Source organism: Cebus imitator, unplaced genomic scaffold, assembly GCF_001604975.1.
Source record: "Cebus imitator isolate Cc_AM_T3 unplaced genomic scaffold, Cebus_imitator-1.0 Scaffold356, whole genome shotgun sequence".
Taxonomy (NCBI): domain Eukaryota; kingdom Metazoa; phylum Chordata; class Mammalia; order Primates; family Cebidae; genus Cebus; species Cebus imitator.
The window spans coordinates 738,926-754,450 of NW_016107671.1; the positions used below are offsets into that span (position 1 = coordinate 738,926).

The following is a 15,525-nucleotide window of genomic DNA, read 5'->3' on the forward strand; positions in this document are numbered from 1 at the left end:
CAGGCTGGTCTCAAGCTCCTGACCTCAGGTGATCTGCCCACCTCGGCCTCCCAAAGTGCTGGGATTACAGGTGTGAGCCACTGCGCCTGGCCTGGGGTTACATTCTTAAATCCCAAGGTTCTGAGCTTCTCATGCTGATAGCCCCAAATCTCAAGATTGGACATATCCAAGAATCTAAGCAAAAGGCTAATAACAATTATTCATCGTTGCCTATGTGCCAGGTGCCTCATTCCACCTTACAACCTTATGAGGTTGGGACCCTTACTTTGCCCATTCTGTGGATTGGGAAACTGAGGCCCAGAGAGGCGGGGTCACTTGCTCACTGTCCCACAGCAGTAACGCTAGGATTTGACCCCAGGAGGGGCTTTGGGAAGAGCCTGAGAATGGGTGTGGGGGCCAGGCAGGGCTGTAGACGGGTGGAGCTGTAATACCCCTGTCTGCTGCAGCTCTCCCTGGATCTTTTCTACACGGAGGACGAGATCTATGAGCTTTCTTATGCCCGGGAGCCACGCTGTCCCAAGAGTCTGGTGAGACCCGATCCCTAACCTGGGACGCCCTCCCCCCCAATTACCTCCAACTCCCCTGAGCCTATGCAGTGACTAACTCTGCCTCTCTGTCCCTGCCCCAGCCACCCTCCCCCTTCAAAGCACCTCTAGTGATGGAGTGGGCCCCTGGTGTGACACCCAAGCCGGACAGGGTCACACTGGGTCGGCACGTGGAGCAGCTGGTGGAGGTGAGGAGGGAAGGGTGGCCTGGCCGCCAGGAGCCAGGAGGGGAGACATCTGTAGAACCCTGAGCCTGGAGGTGGGGACTCGCAGCCCTGGGGAGTGTAGTTCCACGACTGGGCCTTACCTGCTTCCCCACACTCTTCTGAAGTCCGTGTTCAAGAATTACGATCCTGAAGGCCGAGGAACCATCTCTCAGGAGGACTTTGAGCGGCTCTCAGGCAATTTTCCCTTCGCCTGCCATGGGCTTCACCCGCCCCCACGCCAGGGGTAAGTGGTTCTGACTCCTGGATCCCCCGAAGATGAGGACTCCCAGGTCTGGGGGAGGTTGGGGCCAGTCATGCTGAGGCTCACTTTCTGCCCCCAGGAGAGGCTCCTTCAGCAGAGAGGAGCTGACAGGGTACCTGCTCCGGGCCAGCGCCATCTGCTCCAAGCTGGGCCTGGCCTTCCTGCACACCTTCCATGAGGTCACCTTCCGCAAGCCTACCTTCTGCGACAGCTGCAGTGGCTTCGTGAGCACTCTGCCTCATCACCACCCTTAGGTTCCATCTGTCCTGGAGCCGGCAGCCCCCAAGCCCCAGATAACCCCCAAATTCCAGAAATCCTCCAGCCTCGAATTATCCTGTTTCATATAAGCCCTAAACATCAGACATTCCCTATATCCTGGATAATCTCCAAATGCCAGATAATCCCCCAATCCCAGATAATCCCCACCCCCAGAAAAATCACTGAATCATGGATAATATCTAAAACTCTGGATAGGAGGCCAGGAATGGTGGCTTACGCCTGTAATCCCAGCACTATTGGGATTGCTTGAGCTCAAGAGTTCAAGATCAGCCTGGGCAACATAGCAAGATCCTGTCTCTACTAAAAATATAAAAATTAGCCACACGTGGTGGTGCACACCTGTGATCCCAGCTACTCGGGATCACAGAATTGCTTGAACCCAGGAGGTGGAGGTTGCAGTGAGCCAAGATTGCACCACTGCACTCCAGCCTGGGCAACCGAGGGAGACTGTGTCTCAAAAAAGAAACTTGGATAATCTCCAAAACTGGGTAGACTGTGTTCAAACAGCATCATCCTCCGAATCTCTGGACTCCAGTTCATTCAAACGCTGAATAATTTCCAAATTCAAGATATCTTCATACGCTGGCTAGTGGATCAGTCTCTCAACCTCTAACCCGACACTAATTCATAAACCTTGGATTACTTCCCACATTCATTTATTTATTCACGAAATAATTACTGAGCACCTCCTGTGTGCTAGGTAATCCAAGGCCCTGGGGATAAAGTAGGAATACAGCAGATAATTCCTGCCCATAGAATTTGCATTTTAGGCCAGCTGGGATCACCTGAGGTCAGGAGTTCGAAACCAGCCTGACTAGCATGGAGAAACGCCATCTCTACTAAAATTACAAAATTAGCCAGGCATGGTGGCACATGCCCGTAATCCCAGCTACTCGGGAGGCTGAAGCAGGAGAATCAATTGAACTCAGGAGGCTGAGGCAGGAGAATTGCTTGAACCTGGGAGGGTGACCCTGTAGTGAGCCCAGATCATGCCACTGCACTCCAGCTTGGGCAACAAGAGCAAAACTCTGTCTCAAAACAAAAAAAAATTTGCATTTTAGTAACTCAAAATTTTAAATCTAATATCCTAGGTGATTCTCTAAACTTGAGATAATCTCCAAATTTCCTTTATTTATTTTCTTAAGAGATGGTCTTGCTCTGTCACCCAGGCTGGAGTACAGTGGTACGAACGTGGTTCATTGCAGCCTCCAACTCCTGAGCTCAAGCGATTCTCTTACTTCAGCTGATCCTCTTACTTCAGCCTCCCAAGTGGCTGGGGCTACAGGTGTACGCCACTATGCCCAGCTAATGGCTAATTTAAACAATTTTTTGGTAGAGATGGGGGGGCGTCTCCCTATGTTGCCCAGGCTGGTCTTGAACTCCTGGACTCAAGTGATCCTCCCACTTTGGCCTCCCAACCTCTTACCTTGGAGTTTCGAAGTGCTGATATTACTGGCATAAACCACTGTACCCCACCCACATTCCTTTAATTACAATTAAATCTCTAGCCTTGAGAATTTCAAAACCTGGGTAGCTTCCACACTTCCACTCCCCAGCTGCCCTGCCAATCCACAGCCCTCCCTCTCCGTAACCTTTTCTGCTTTCTCTTCCCAGCTCTGGGGTGTCACCAAACAAGGCTACCGCTGTCGGGGTGAGTGGGGCATCAGCAAGTGGGAGGGAAGCCTTGGCCCACAGGCTGGAAGAATGGACGGCACAGATTGGACCCCTGGCCATTAACTGCTGCCTTCCCCCAGAGTGCGGTCTGTGTTGCCACAAACACTGCAGAGACCAGGTGAAGGTGGAGTGTAAGAAGAGGCTAGGGGCCAAGGGCGATGCGGGGCCCCCCGGAGCCCCTATCCCACCCACGCCAGCTCCCCACGCCAGCTGTGGTAAGACCTAGAGCACCGCAGTGCTGGGAGGGGGCTGGGGGAGGAAGGGGGTTAAGTCCAAGGTCACGAGGCCCTTCCTATCAGACCCACACCCCTTCCATCCGTCCACAAACAGGCTCTGAGGACAATCTCTCCTACACGCTATCCCTGGAACCTGAGACTGGGTGCCAGCTTCGCCATGCTTGGACCCAGACTGAATCCCCACACCCTTCCTGGGAACCAGAGACGGTGAGGAGAGACTGCCCTTACCCCCAGCCGGATACAGGGTACACAGGCCATTGGCCTGGGGGAGACTGGACAGATGTGGAAACCCACAGGAAAGTTAAAAATATGCAGAAGTCCTTGACTGCTGGGGTGGGAGGGTATGGATACTGGTTAATTTTTTTTTTTCTAGACGGAGTTTCACTCCTGTTGCCCAGGCTGGAGTGCAATGGCACGATCTGGGCTCACTACAGGGTCATCCTCCCAGGTTCAAGCAATTCTCCTGCCTCAGCCTCCTGAGTAGCTAGGATTACAGGCATGTGCCACCACACCCGGCTAATTTTGTATTTTTAGTAGAGATGGGGTTTCTCCATGTTGGCCAGGCTGGTCTCAAGCTCCTGACCTCAGGTGATCTGCCTGCCTCGGCCTCCCACAGTGCTGGGATTACAGGCATGAGCCACCGTGCCTGGCCTGACACTGGTTAATTTTTAATGCTGATAGAAAAATAGGCCGGGCATGGTAGCTCTTGTCTGTAATCCCAGCACTTTGGGAGGCCAAGGAGGGGGATCGCTTGAGGTCAGAAGTTTGAGACCAGCCTGGCCAACATGATGAAACCGCATCTCTACTAAAACTACAAAAATCAGCTGGGCGTGGTGGCAGGTGCCTGTAGTCCCAGGTACTTGGGGGGCTGAGGCAGGAGAATCACTTGATCCTGGGAGGTAGAGGCTGTAGTGAGCCGAGATTGCACCACTGCAGTCCAGCCTGGGCAGCAGAGCAACACCCTGTCTTGAAAAAAAAGAAAAATAGAAGTTTCAACGTGTTGGGGGTGGGGTGGGATGATAACCACTAGGAGAATAGAAAAAAGGATTCTAGCCAATAAGATAGCAAGAATGAAGCTAAATATGTCAGGAGCTACCGCAAGTGCTAATGGAGTCAACACCACTATTCGAGAGCGGAGACTCTCAGATAGGGTTACAAAAAGGGTTCCACAGGGGACATTCATTCATCTGGGACTTACCAGTCTGGGCGGGGCAGTGTTCCTGGCAGTGAAGCATCTCCTAGACATATGCTCCCCACATCATCTGACATCTTCCTTTCCTCCTTCCAGGTGCCCTGCCCAGTAATGGACCCACCATCAACCCCATCCTCCAAGCTGGATTCCTAGGCATCTCACAGTCTCCTCTCTCCCTCACTCCCTTCCCCAGTCAGTCCTGAGTCCTGCCGTAGGACTCTGGCAGGGCTCCCAGAGGTAGGACCCCCAGAGGCATCCGCCTTCCCACATTGCCTTCGGTGGCACGTCCGTCATGATTTTCCCTGGAAGTGACTTTCCTCCCTTGCACGGTGGTAGATGCTAATCCACCTGCACTTAGTATCTGTGCAGCTCTGTGTTGGACACATTTAGACTCAGACCTCATTTCACCAATTCTCCAAATCTCCATTTCACAGATAAGGAGACTAAGGCTTCCTGAAGTTAAGCCAAGGTGGCACAGTTCCCAAGGGCTGGAGGTAGATTCAAACCCAGGTCTTCCGTCTGCTCTAAAACCGAAGCTCCTGACCAATACGCTACGGGTCAGGAGGGGGTGAGGACAGAGCAGGTCTCTGGGATTATAGACTTGGGAGAGAAAGCTGGGTAGTAGGTAGAGCAGGCAACCAATGGACACCTCAGTGAGATCACATCCATCCTCTGCTCAGGAAAAAAGCCAGAGTCCCCACTATGGCCCACAAAGCCCCATGTGATCTGCCCCCATCACCCCTCCAACCTTACTTCCCACACAGCACCTCTCTTCATCCTGCGTCAGCTACACTGGCCTCAATGTACCCTGAATGTGCCCCAAATACTCCTACCTCAGGGCCTTTGCACTGGCTGCTCCCCTGCCGGGAATGCTTTTCCCCAGAGGCCTGTCTGGCCCCCTCTTTGGAGCTGTGCTCCAGTGGCACCTTCTCAGCAAAGCTTACCCTGACCATAGTCAAGATGCAAGTCCCCCGTCCCCTCTCAGTTCTGATCCTGCCTCCATGCTTTATTTTTTTATTTTATTTTAATTTTTTGAGACAGTCTCACTTTGTTGTCCAGGCTAGACTGCAATGGTACAATCTCAGCTCACTGCAACCTCTGCCTCCCTGGTTCAATAAATTCTCCTGCCTCAGCCTCCGGAGTAGCTGGGATTACAGGCATGCACCACCACACGGGGATAATTTTTGATTTTTAGTACAGATGGGGTTCCGCCATGTTGGCCAGACTGGTCTCAAACTCCTGGCCTCAGGTATCCACCTGCCTCAGCCTCCCAAAGTGCTGGGATTACAGGCGTGAGCCACTGCACCCTGCCCCTGCTTTATTTTTCTGCACAGAACTTTCCCCATCTGACAGCCTATACTTTTTCCCTCTTTATCTCCCTTAACATCTGTCCTTCCTCACCAGGAACATCAGAACATCAGCTCCGGGACAGCAGAGATCTTTTATTTTTTGAGATGGAGTCTCACTCTGCCGCCCAGGCTGGAGTGCAGTGGTATGATCTCAGCTCACTGCAATCTTGCCTCCCAGATTCAGGCAATTCTCCTGCCTCTGCCTCCTGAGTAGCTGGGTTACAGGCACCCACCACCACGCCTGGCTAATTTTTGTATTTTTAGTAGAGACGGGGTTTCACTATATTGGCCAGGCTGGTCTCGGACCCCTGACCTCATGATCCGTCCACCTCAGCCTCCCAGAGTGCTGGGATGACAGGTGTGAGCCGCTGCCCCTGGCCAAGAGTAGGGATTTCTATCAACGTCTTTCACTGCTGCATCCCCAGTGCCTAGAACAGGGCTGGCAGGTGGTAGGCGCCTGACAGATGTTTGTCCGATGCCTGAGTGTCTCCTTACCCATGCCCAAGGCACAAGAAAGATGTGCTTTAGGGCAAAGAACCTTGAGGGTCAGAGCAGCAGGGGCCCATTCAGACCCAGGGAGCAGAGACACCCCCAACCCCTTCACAAACCCAAGCACCCCTGACTTGGGCCCTACAGGGAGAGGTCCTATAGCTGTCATAAATTAAATTTATTCTCCAGAGAACATGGCTCTTGGTATTGACGGGTACATGGAAGTAGGGCATTTGGGGCCTCAGGAATAGGAGATGATGGACCATATACCAAGGAAAGACTTAAACTGACTCCCCAGATGACCAACGGCATTGGCATCTCATGGAGGACCCCCGCCCCTGCCCACCAGTCCCCCTTTACTTCTTCTTCTTCTTCTTGCGGCCCCAGCACTGGGGGCCTGTCTTCCGTCCGCCTCCACCCTCTGTTCGGCTCCTCCAGGTGGGCATGGGAGCCTCCAGCTCATTTGGGCGGCCCCCCCGGTCTGGAACATTGCCCATAAGCACCTGAAAGTTTATGAGATTTGAGTTGCAGAGGAAAAAAGTATCCTGGACAAGGGGGCCACAGAGAAAGGGAACAGCATAAGGCTGAAGAAGGCAGGCAGATGTCGACTATTTGAGTACAGTGGCTGGGCGGGGGGAGGGCTGAATTAGTGGAAGAGACAAGCATGAGCTTTTTTTTGGGCGGGGACACAGTCGCCCAGGCTGGAGTGCAGTGGCGAGAGCACGGCTCACTGCAGCCTCTGCTCCTGGGCTCAAGTGATCCACCCACCTCCAGCTCATTTTTTTCTTAACTTAAATTTTGCCTTAATCTTTGCTGTGCTAGACTTTATTCCCCAATACTCATTTTACATAAGAATACTTACAGAAGTATGCGGCTAGATACCTAATTACTAAAACAGAGGGCAGGCAGAGTCTCACACTGTTGCCCGGGCTGGAGTGCAACGGCGCAATCTCAGCTCACTGCAACCTCTGCCTCCCCGGTTCAAGCGATTCTCCTGCCTCAGCCTCCTGAGTAGCTGGGATCACAGGTGCCTGCCTCCATGCCTGGCTAATTTTTTATATTTTTTAGTAGAGACGAGGTTTCACTATGTTGGCCAGGCTGGTCTTGAACTGCTGACCTCGTGATCCACCCACCTTGGCATCCCAAAGTGCTGGGATTACAGGCGTGAGCCACTGCACCCAGCCCACAGAGGGGATTTCTGTGTGGTTTATTTTTATTTTTTGAGACGGAGGTTTGCTCCTTTTGTCCAGGCTGGGGTGCAATGGTGAGAACTCGGCTCACCATAACTTCCACCTCCCAGATTTAAGCAATTCTTCTGCCTCAGCCTCCCAAGTAGCTGGGATTACAGGCATGCACCACTATGCCCGGCTAATTTTGTATTTTTAGTAGAGACAGGGCCTTGGCTGGGCGTGGTGGCGCACGCCTGTAATCCAAGCACTTTGGAGGCCAAGGCAGGCGAATCATCTGAGGTTGGGAGTTCAAGATCAGCCTGACCAACATGGTGAAACCCTGTCTTTATAAAAAATAAATAAATAAAAACAGATTAAATAAAGAAATAAAGAAATAAAAGAGACAGGGTCTCTTCATCTTGGTCAGGCTGGTCTCGAACTCCCAACCTCAGATTTTCCGCCCACCTCCGCCTCCTATAGTTCTGGGATTACAGGAGTGAGCCACTGTGCCTGGCAGTATTTCTTTAAAAAAAAAAAAAAATGGTTAAAAAAACAACACAATAGATACTGTGAGGTGATGGAGAAGGATTTTAAGCCCAAGCTGGAGAAGTGGCCGGGGGCTCAGTAAATAGTTGGACTTTGTTTTCAAATCATTATAGAGCCACAGAAGCGTTCTGAGCTGCGGAGTCTACAGTCAAGCTTTTGTGTGAGAGAGGTCCTTCTGGCTGCTGTCTAGTGGGTGGATTAGAGGCAGTGAGTCTGAAGCCTGCACTGGAGCAGAGGCTGAAAGGCCAATCTGAAGGCCAAGGATGCCAGGGCCCTTCCCTACCCCAGATGCTCACCTTGTTGATGGCACAGCAGGTCCCTCTGCGGACAGCCACGCTGGTGGCTGGGACGAGACGAGACAGATCGGCTCGGGCAGCCAGGACATGTGCGAGGGAGATGTCCGATTCTGGGGTGAGAAACTCTCGAAGTGGGATCAGCACTGCCCTCATGGCCGCTCCTTGGGCCTGGAGTGGTGAGGAGGTACAGAGAAGGTCCCCGGGTGGGACCTGTCATCCTGGAAGTATCACTTCCCCACTCAAGACTTCGCTGCCCACAGCTCTCAATACATTTTTTTTGAGATGGACTCTCGCTCTGTCTCCCAGGCTGGAGTGCAGTGGCACAACCTCGGCTCACTGCAACCTCTGCCTCCAAGGTTCAAGCCATTCTCCTGCCTCAGCCCCCTGAGTAGCTGGGATTACAGGCACTTACCACTATGCTCGGCTAATTTTTGTATTTTTAGTAGAGATGGGGTTTCACCATGTTGGTCAGGCTGGTCTCGAACTCCTGACATCAGGTGATCCACCCACCTCGGCCACCTACAGTGCTGGGATTATAGGCATGAGCCACCGTGCCTGGCCAAATATTTATTTTTTGAGACAAGGTCTCACCGTCACCCAGCCTGGAGTGCAGTGATGTGATGGTGGCTCACTGCAGCCTCAATCTCCTGCTTTCAAGTGAGCCTCCTGCCCTGGCCTCCCAAAGTGCTGGGATTACAGGCATGAGCCACCATGCCTGGCTCTGCTCCTATCTCTTAAAGATGGGGTGGGGTATACCTCTGAATATACTCCCAGCTCAGAGCTAGGAATTCAACAATACCCTGGGGCCCTGAGATTCCAGGAGCCCCAAACCTCAAAAAATTCTAAAATGGCCACAGCCTCAGAACCTCCAAGAGGGTGATACTCCTGACCCTCATTCCTCCTCCGTGCAACTGCAGCCCCCCACAACTGGGCCTGTCCAATTCCGCCCGGTCCTCTGCCCACACCTCTGCCCGGTCACTCCAGTGGAAAGCAGATGTGGTGAGGTCAAGGCGCTTGAGGAGGAGACAGCGGCGGCACTGGTACTGATCTCTCAGGCTCTGGGACAGAGACTCCAGCGCTTCCTGGGAGAAAAGGTCTCAAGATCAGGCTAGGGGTTCCTCTCACTGCCACCTCTGATGAGGACACAGTTCACATTCAGTCAGTCACACACAGTCTTACCCATCTGGGTGCATCTAGCGAGGAGCTGAGGAGGGGCTGCAGGGACCCGGGGGGCAGAGAAGGCTGCAGCTCTGAGATCTGATGAGAGAAGAAGTCAGAGGCCAACTGGGACAGGGAGGATGGAACCCTCTGTAAACCCAGTTCCCCACAGTCCTGAGGCCACAGATGCAAGAATGGCAGTCACAGCTGCAGAAAGAACATACCAGTGGTTGGAACACTCCTTCCAGAGGTGTTAGGGAGAGAGGAACCTCTCCCCTACCCCCACCCCCGCCCCAGGAAAGTGGGGTAGCCCAGGAGGCAGGGGAGGGTGAGAATTGTTCTGACTCTACCTTAGCATGCAACTCCTGCAGCAGCTGGCTGGCGGGGGTCCCTGGTGCAGGTCTGGGCAGTCCCAGGGCTTGGAGGGTAAGGGCCAGTTCCTGGACCATGCCAGTTCCCTCCACCCCTTCACCAAGGGGTGGCCCGGGACTGGGATCCAGCAGAGAGCGCAGGCGCAGGAGGTGGGTGGCTTGGAGCTCTGAGCAGAGAAAGCCTGAAAGTAGAAAACCGGAGCTGTGCACTCAGGGAGGCTGCTACCCCATCCATTCATCTTGGTCAAAAAGCTCCGCCGGCTTCAAAACTTCCACCTTTGGCTAGGCACAGTGGCTCATGCCTGTAATCCCAACACCTTGGGAGGCTGAGGCGGGAGGATTGCTTGAAGCCAAGAGTTCAAGACCAAATAGGGCAACGTAAAGAGACCCCATTTCCTTTTAAAAAAGAAAAAAGCCTCTACCTTCTAGTCTCACCTACCTAAAGCCTTGGTTCCGCCTCCAGTGTAAGCCCCACCCTTAAGACCCTGTCCCCTCCTCCGAATTCGACTCCTGCCTACCTCCAAACGCCCTCCTAATCCAACCCACTTGAGCTCCCAGATCCTCCAATTAAAATTCTACCCCCAGGCGGGAAGTGGTGGTTCCTGCCTGTAATCCCAGCACTTTGGGAGGCCGAGGCGGGCAGATCACCTGAGGTCAGGGGTTGGGGATCAGCCTGGCTAACAAAGTGAAACCCCGTTTCTACTAAAAATACAAAAAATTAGCCAGGCGTGGTGGCATGCGCCTGTAATCCCAGCTACTTGGGATACTGAGGCAGGAGAATCGCTTGAACCCGGGAGGCGGAGGTTGTTGCAGTCAGCCCAGATCACGTCATTACACTCCAGTTTGGGCAACAAGAGTGAAACTCTGTCTCAAAAAATAAATAAATAAAAATAAAATAAAATTCTAACCCCGCCTATCTCAGAGAGAGTCCTCTGCCCACCACAATATGCGCACTCCACCCACTTCGTACCCTCTAGGCCGCCCCAAAGTTCTGACCACTCCCCCTTGGGAACCTCGATTTTCCCTAAAAAGTCGGAGCCCGCCGCTCCTGAGGCTGTGGACTAGCCACTCCCGCACCCCGGAACTCACGCAGCAGGCGCAGGCTGGAGCCGGGTTCCCGAAGCTCAGCCGCCCCATCCCCACCACAGAGCGCGCGATCCGGACAGTGCAGCTCCCGCAATAGGCGGCCAAGCTGCCGCAGAAAGTCCTCCTCCGCGCCGGGGCCTGCGGGGACAGGGGTGTCACGGCGCGGTGGCCCCGCAGCGGGCCCCTGCCACCCTCCCGCTCCGTGCATACCGTCGCCGGCGCTCAGCACCTCGGCGCCCGCCTCTCGCTGCTGCTCCAGGGCGCCCAGCGTCGCCAGCTCCGCCGCCAGCTGCGCGCACAGCGCCCTGAAGTCTGGGCATGAGGAGCCCTGCGACGCCAGCCCCGGGACACCCCCATACCTGTGGGGGCCGAGGTAGCGGGAAGGGGCGGGGAGGTCACTGAGAATCCCTTTCTGTCGACGTCCAGGGAGCAGACCTGGCCTTCCTGCACCCACCAGCCTCACCGCACACCCTCTTACCCTAGAGCCAGCAGGTCCCGGGCCACCGCGGCCCCCTCCCGCGCTTCCGCCTTCACCCCCTCCATGAACGCGTCGCCTCGGCGCCAGGCGCGCGCCCCCTGGCGGCCGGCGCCAGGCTCCGCCCCAGAAGCGCCGCGCGCACGGGCTCCCAGCGTCTGGCGGTACCAACCAATCGGCATCTTCCCGCGCAGGGACTTCGGTGCTCCCATTGGCTCAGGGAGACGCCGGACCCGCCCCCCGGTCCGCCCGCCCCGCCTCTCGAGTAACCTGTCCGGTTTCTAGGAACCCCCTTACCCGCTGTAGATTGCGGTGCATCCGGATCTCAGCTGTCACAAGCTGGCGGCGGGTGTCACTGCTGCAGGGACATCAAAACAACATCGGTTTCCTTTTCCTTCTCCTCCCTCAGCTGTCTTCTGCTGGTGTTTTGTTGGTTTGTTTTTGAGACAGGTCTCGAGCTATCCGCTCAGGCGGGACTGCAGTGGCGCCATCACGGTTCACTGCAACCTCGACCTCCTGGGCTCAAGATATCCTCCCCACCTCAGCCTCCCAGGTAAATTTTTTAAAAGTAGTCAGGCTTGGTGGCTTGCACCTAGTAGCTGGGACCACCGTCGCAGACCACCACGCCTCGCTGATTTTTGAATTTTTTTGTAGCGACAAGGTTTCCCCATATTGCCCAGTCTAGTTTCCAACTCCTGGGTTGAAGCGATCCGCCTGCCTCGGCCTTCCAAAATTCTGGGATTACAGGCGTGAGCCACCGCGACCGGCCAATTTTTCTGTTGTTGTTTTAAAGTTTTGTAAAGGCCAGGCGCGGTGGCTCACGCCTGTAATCCCAGCACTTTGGGAGGCCAAGGCGGGCAGATCACCTGAGGTCGGGAGTTCGAAATTAGCCTGGGCAATATGGTGAAACCCCATCTCTACTAAAAATACAAAAGTGAGCCGGGCATGGTGGCATGCGCCTGTAGTCCCAGCTACTTGGGAGGCTGATGCAGGAGAATCTCTTGAACCCGGGAGGCAGAGGCTGCAATGGGCCGAGATCAAGCCACTGTATTCCAGCCTGGGCAGCAGAGGGAGACTCCATGTCAAATACAATAAAATTTTGTAGAGGGGAGTCTAGCTATGTTGCCCAGGTTTGCCTCTAACTCCTGGACTCAACCAATCCTCCCTCCTCCACTTCCCAAAGTTTTGGGATTACAGGCTTGAGCCACTGTGCCTGGCCCTGTCCTCTGCTCTTAAAGCAGCCCAGACGGAGTGGTGTTCACTCAACTCTGCCCAAAAGCCAAAACTTCCTCCCTCCTTCCACCTCAGGGTTTGAATTATGTAAGGGACCCAGGAATCCCGGCACACCCCTCACACACCAGGCCCTCCTCATCCATCACAATGTGCCTGTTTGGCCTTCACTCCTCTCCCTTCTAAGCCTTGGAGTGAGCAGGTGCAATGCACCATAGTAGTTAAGAGATTACACCCTAGGAGTCAGGCAGACAAGGGTTAGGGTTTGATTCCATTACTCAGCAGCTCCGTGTTCCTACCAAATTGCTTCCCATCTGTATAATGGGGATAATAGTACCTACCTCTTAAAGTTGTTGCTGAGGATTAATTAGAGTTTCATATATAAAAAGTGCTTAGCAGATATATAGGGAGTACTTAATAAAGAATAACTAATATATATATATATCCATAGCATTTAATGTGTACTATTGGATGAAGCATCTTATCTCTTTTACAGAGGAGAAAAATAAGTTTGAGAGAAGTCACAGAGTGAATTCATGGTGGTGCCAAGAAATGAAGATCAAATTCCAAATTCTATGCTTTTAAACCACTGAACCAATTTCCACTGTTATTACCACTATTGTTTTGTTGCTGTCGCTAAGAAAACATTGTATCAGAGCTCATCTCCTCCTTACTGTATCCTGGTATCCAGTAGTTCCTAGACATTCTGCTGGAAGTCAGGGATGGACCAGGAGCCTGGACGGAAGAACAGGGATAGAACTTTTTCCTTGGCTGGGTGCGGTGGCTCACATCTGTAATCCCAGCACTTTGGGAAGCTGAGGCGGGTGGATCATGAGGTCAAGAGACTGAGACCATCCTGGCCAACATGGTGAAACCCTGTCTCTGCTAAAAAATACAAAAATTACACACCTGTAATCCCAGCTACTCGGGGGCTGAGGCAGGAGAATTGTTTGAACCTGGGAGGTCAAGGTTGCGGTGAGCAAAGACCGCCACTGCACTCCAGCCTGAGTGACAAGAGCGAAACTCCATCTTTAAAAAAAAAAAAAAAGAGAGAGAGAGAGCGAGAAAGAACTTGTTCCTCAAGGGCAGATCTGAGTAGTCCCATAACCCTGTTTACCCTAAGACAGCACACTTTGGGGGCCATTTGTTGACCTAAATCAAATGTTAAAAATTGCCCAGAGGGGCCGGGTGCGGTGGCTCAAGCCTGTAATCCCAGCACTTTGGGAGGCCGAGGCGGGTGGATCACGAGGTCAAGAGATCGAGACCATCCTGGTCAACATGGTGAAACCCCGTCTCTCCTAAAAAATACGAAAAATTAGCTGGGCATGGTGGTGCGTGCCTGTAATCCCAGCGACTCAGGAGGCTGGGGCAGGAGAATTGCCTGAACCCGGGAAGCGGAGGTTGTGGTGAGCCGAGATCGCGCCATTGCACTCCAGCCTGGGTAATGTGAGTGAAACTCCGTCTCAAAAAAAAAAAATTGCCCAGAGGCAGACTACAGTGACTCACACCTGTAATCCCAGCACTTCAGGAGGCTGAGGTGAGAGGATCACAAAAGCCGGTGCAGTGGCTCACACCTGTAATCTCAGCACTTTGGGAGGCCAAGGCAGGCAGATCACCTGAGGTCGGGAGTTTGAAACCAGCCCGACCAACATGGAGAAAACCATCTCTACTAAAAATCTAAAATTAGCCAGGCATGGTGGCACATGCCTGTAATCCCAGCTACTCAGGAGGCTGAGGCAGGAGAATCGCTTAAACCCGGGAGGCGGAGGTTGCCATAAGCCGAGATTGCGCCATTGCACTCCAGCCTGGGCCACAAGAGTGAAACAATGTCTCAAAAAATAAAAAATAAGAAATCGGATGTCAAGTGGAAAAAATAAAAAATAAATAAATTGCTCCAGCCAAAAACCTGGACTTACAACCTTGACTCCTCTCTTTATCGCAAACTGCGTATATAAATCTGTGGATTCTACTTACAAACTGGTCCCAGCAGGTGCCCACTTCTCTGCCCTCCAGGGCCCTCACCCTGGGCCTGTCCGCCGATGTCTTGTCCTGAACCTTCACAGCAGCCTCCTCTCTGTCAAGCTGCCCCCTCCCCCCGCTCCCACCTGTTGACCACTTGCAGCAGAGGGAGCCTGTGAACACCTGAGTCAGGTCACATCCCTCCCACGTTTGAAACTTCCTGTGGCTCCGTCTCACTCAGGGCAAAATCCAAAGTCCACTCAATGGCCTGCAAGGCCTTACACATTTGCCCCGTCGCCTCTCAGCCCTCATCTCCTGGCACCTTCTTCTTTGCTTTCTCCCCTCTTAACTCCCTGAACCTCCTCAGATTTCCCTGACACACTCCGGCCTCAGGCCCTTGCACTAGCTGTTCCCTTTACTTAAAATACCCTTCCCTGCAGACATCCTCAGGACTCCCTCGCCCCCCTCAGGGTTTTATTCAAATGCCAGCTCCTGGCCGGGCATGGTGGCTCATACCTGTAATCCTAGCACTTTGGGAGACCAAGGCGGACAGATCACTTGAGGTCAGGAGTTTGAGACCAGCCTGGCCAACATGGTGAAACCCCGTCTCTACTCAAAATACAAAAATGAGCCAGGCATTGTGGCGTGTGCCTGTAATCCCAGCTACTCAGGACACTGAGGCAGGAGAATCGCTTGAACCCGGGAGGCAGAGGCTGCAGTGAATGGAAATCATGCCACTGCACTCCAGCCTGGGCAACAGAGCCAGACTCCATCTCAAAAACACAACAACAAATGCTGGCTGCTGAGGAGGCCTAACCTGGCCACTCTAGCTAAAACGGCCTGCATCCTGTTCCCACCTTCTTTTTTTCTTTCTGCTTTATATCATTTCATTTTTTTTTTTTTAAAGACGGGGTTTCACCATGATGGCCAAGCTGGTCTTGAACTCCTGACCTCAGGTGATCCACCCACCTCGGCCTCCCACAGTGCTAGGATTACAGGCGTG

General features: G+C 53.4%; 2 protein-coding genes across 3 annotated transcripts in view; one reads left to right on the forward strand and one right to left on the reverse strand.

The window, feature by feature from the left end:
• The window catches only part of RASGRP4 (RAS guanyl releasing protein 4), a 19,423-nt gene extending 13,912 nt beyond the window's left edge, over window positions 1-5,511 (forward strand). For both annotated transcript variants that reach the window (XM_037730740.1, XM_037730741.1), the window contains 8 exons: window positions 447-527; window positions 629-733; window positions 877-995; window positions 1,093-1,237; window positions 2,907-2,943; window positions 3,047-3,181; window positions 3,297-3,409; window positions 4,491-5,511. In XM_037730740.1, the coding sequence (XP_037586668.1) occupies window positions 447-527; window positions 629-733; window positions 877-995; window positions 1,093-1,237; window positions 2,907-2,943; window positions 3,047-3,181; window positions 3,297-3,409; window positions 4,491-4,547 (792 nt within the window). In that variant the 3' untranslated portion in view covers window positions 4,548-5,511. The remainder of the gene's footprint in view (window positions 1-446; window positions 528-628; window positions 734-876; window positions 996-1,092; window positions 1,238-2,906; window positions 2,944-3,046; window positions 3,182-3,296; window positions 3,410-4,490) is intronic.
• An 883-nt stretch (window positions 5,512-6,394) lies between these two features.
• On the reverse strand, window positions 6,395-11,435 carry FAM98C (family with sequence similarity 98 member C). Its single transcript, XM_017506593.2, has 8 exons — window positions 11,337-11,435; window positions 11,069-11,217; window positions 10,862-10,996; window positions 9,752-9,954; window positions 9,423-9,500; window positions 9,209-9,325; window positions 8,244-8,411; window positions 6,395-6,735 (listed from the first exon to the last, which is right to left on the reverse strand). The coding sequence occupies exons 1-8, from the start codon at window positions 11,399-11,401 to the stop codon at window positions 6,589-6,591; spliced, it is 1,062 nt and encodes a 353-aa protein (XP_017362082.1). The 5' UTR covers window positions 11,402-11,435; the 3' UTR covers window positions 6,395-6,588.
• Between the last annotated feature and the right edge of the window lie 4,090 nt (window positions 11,436-15,525).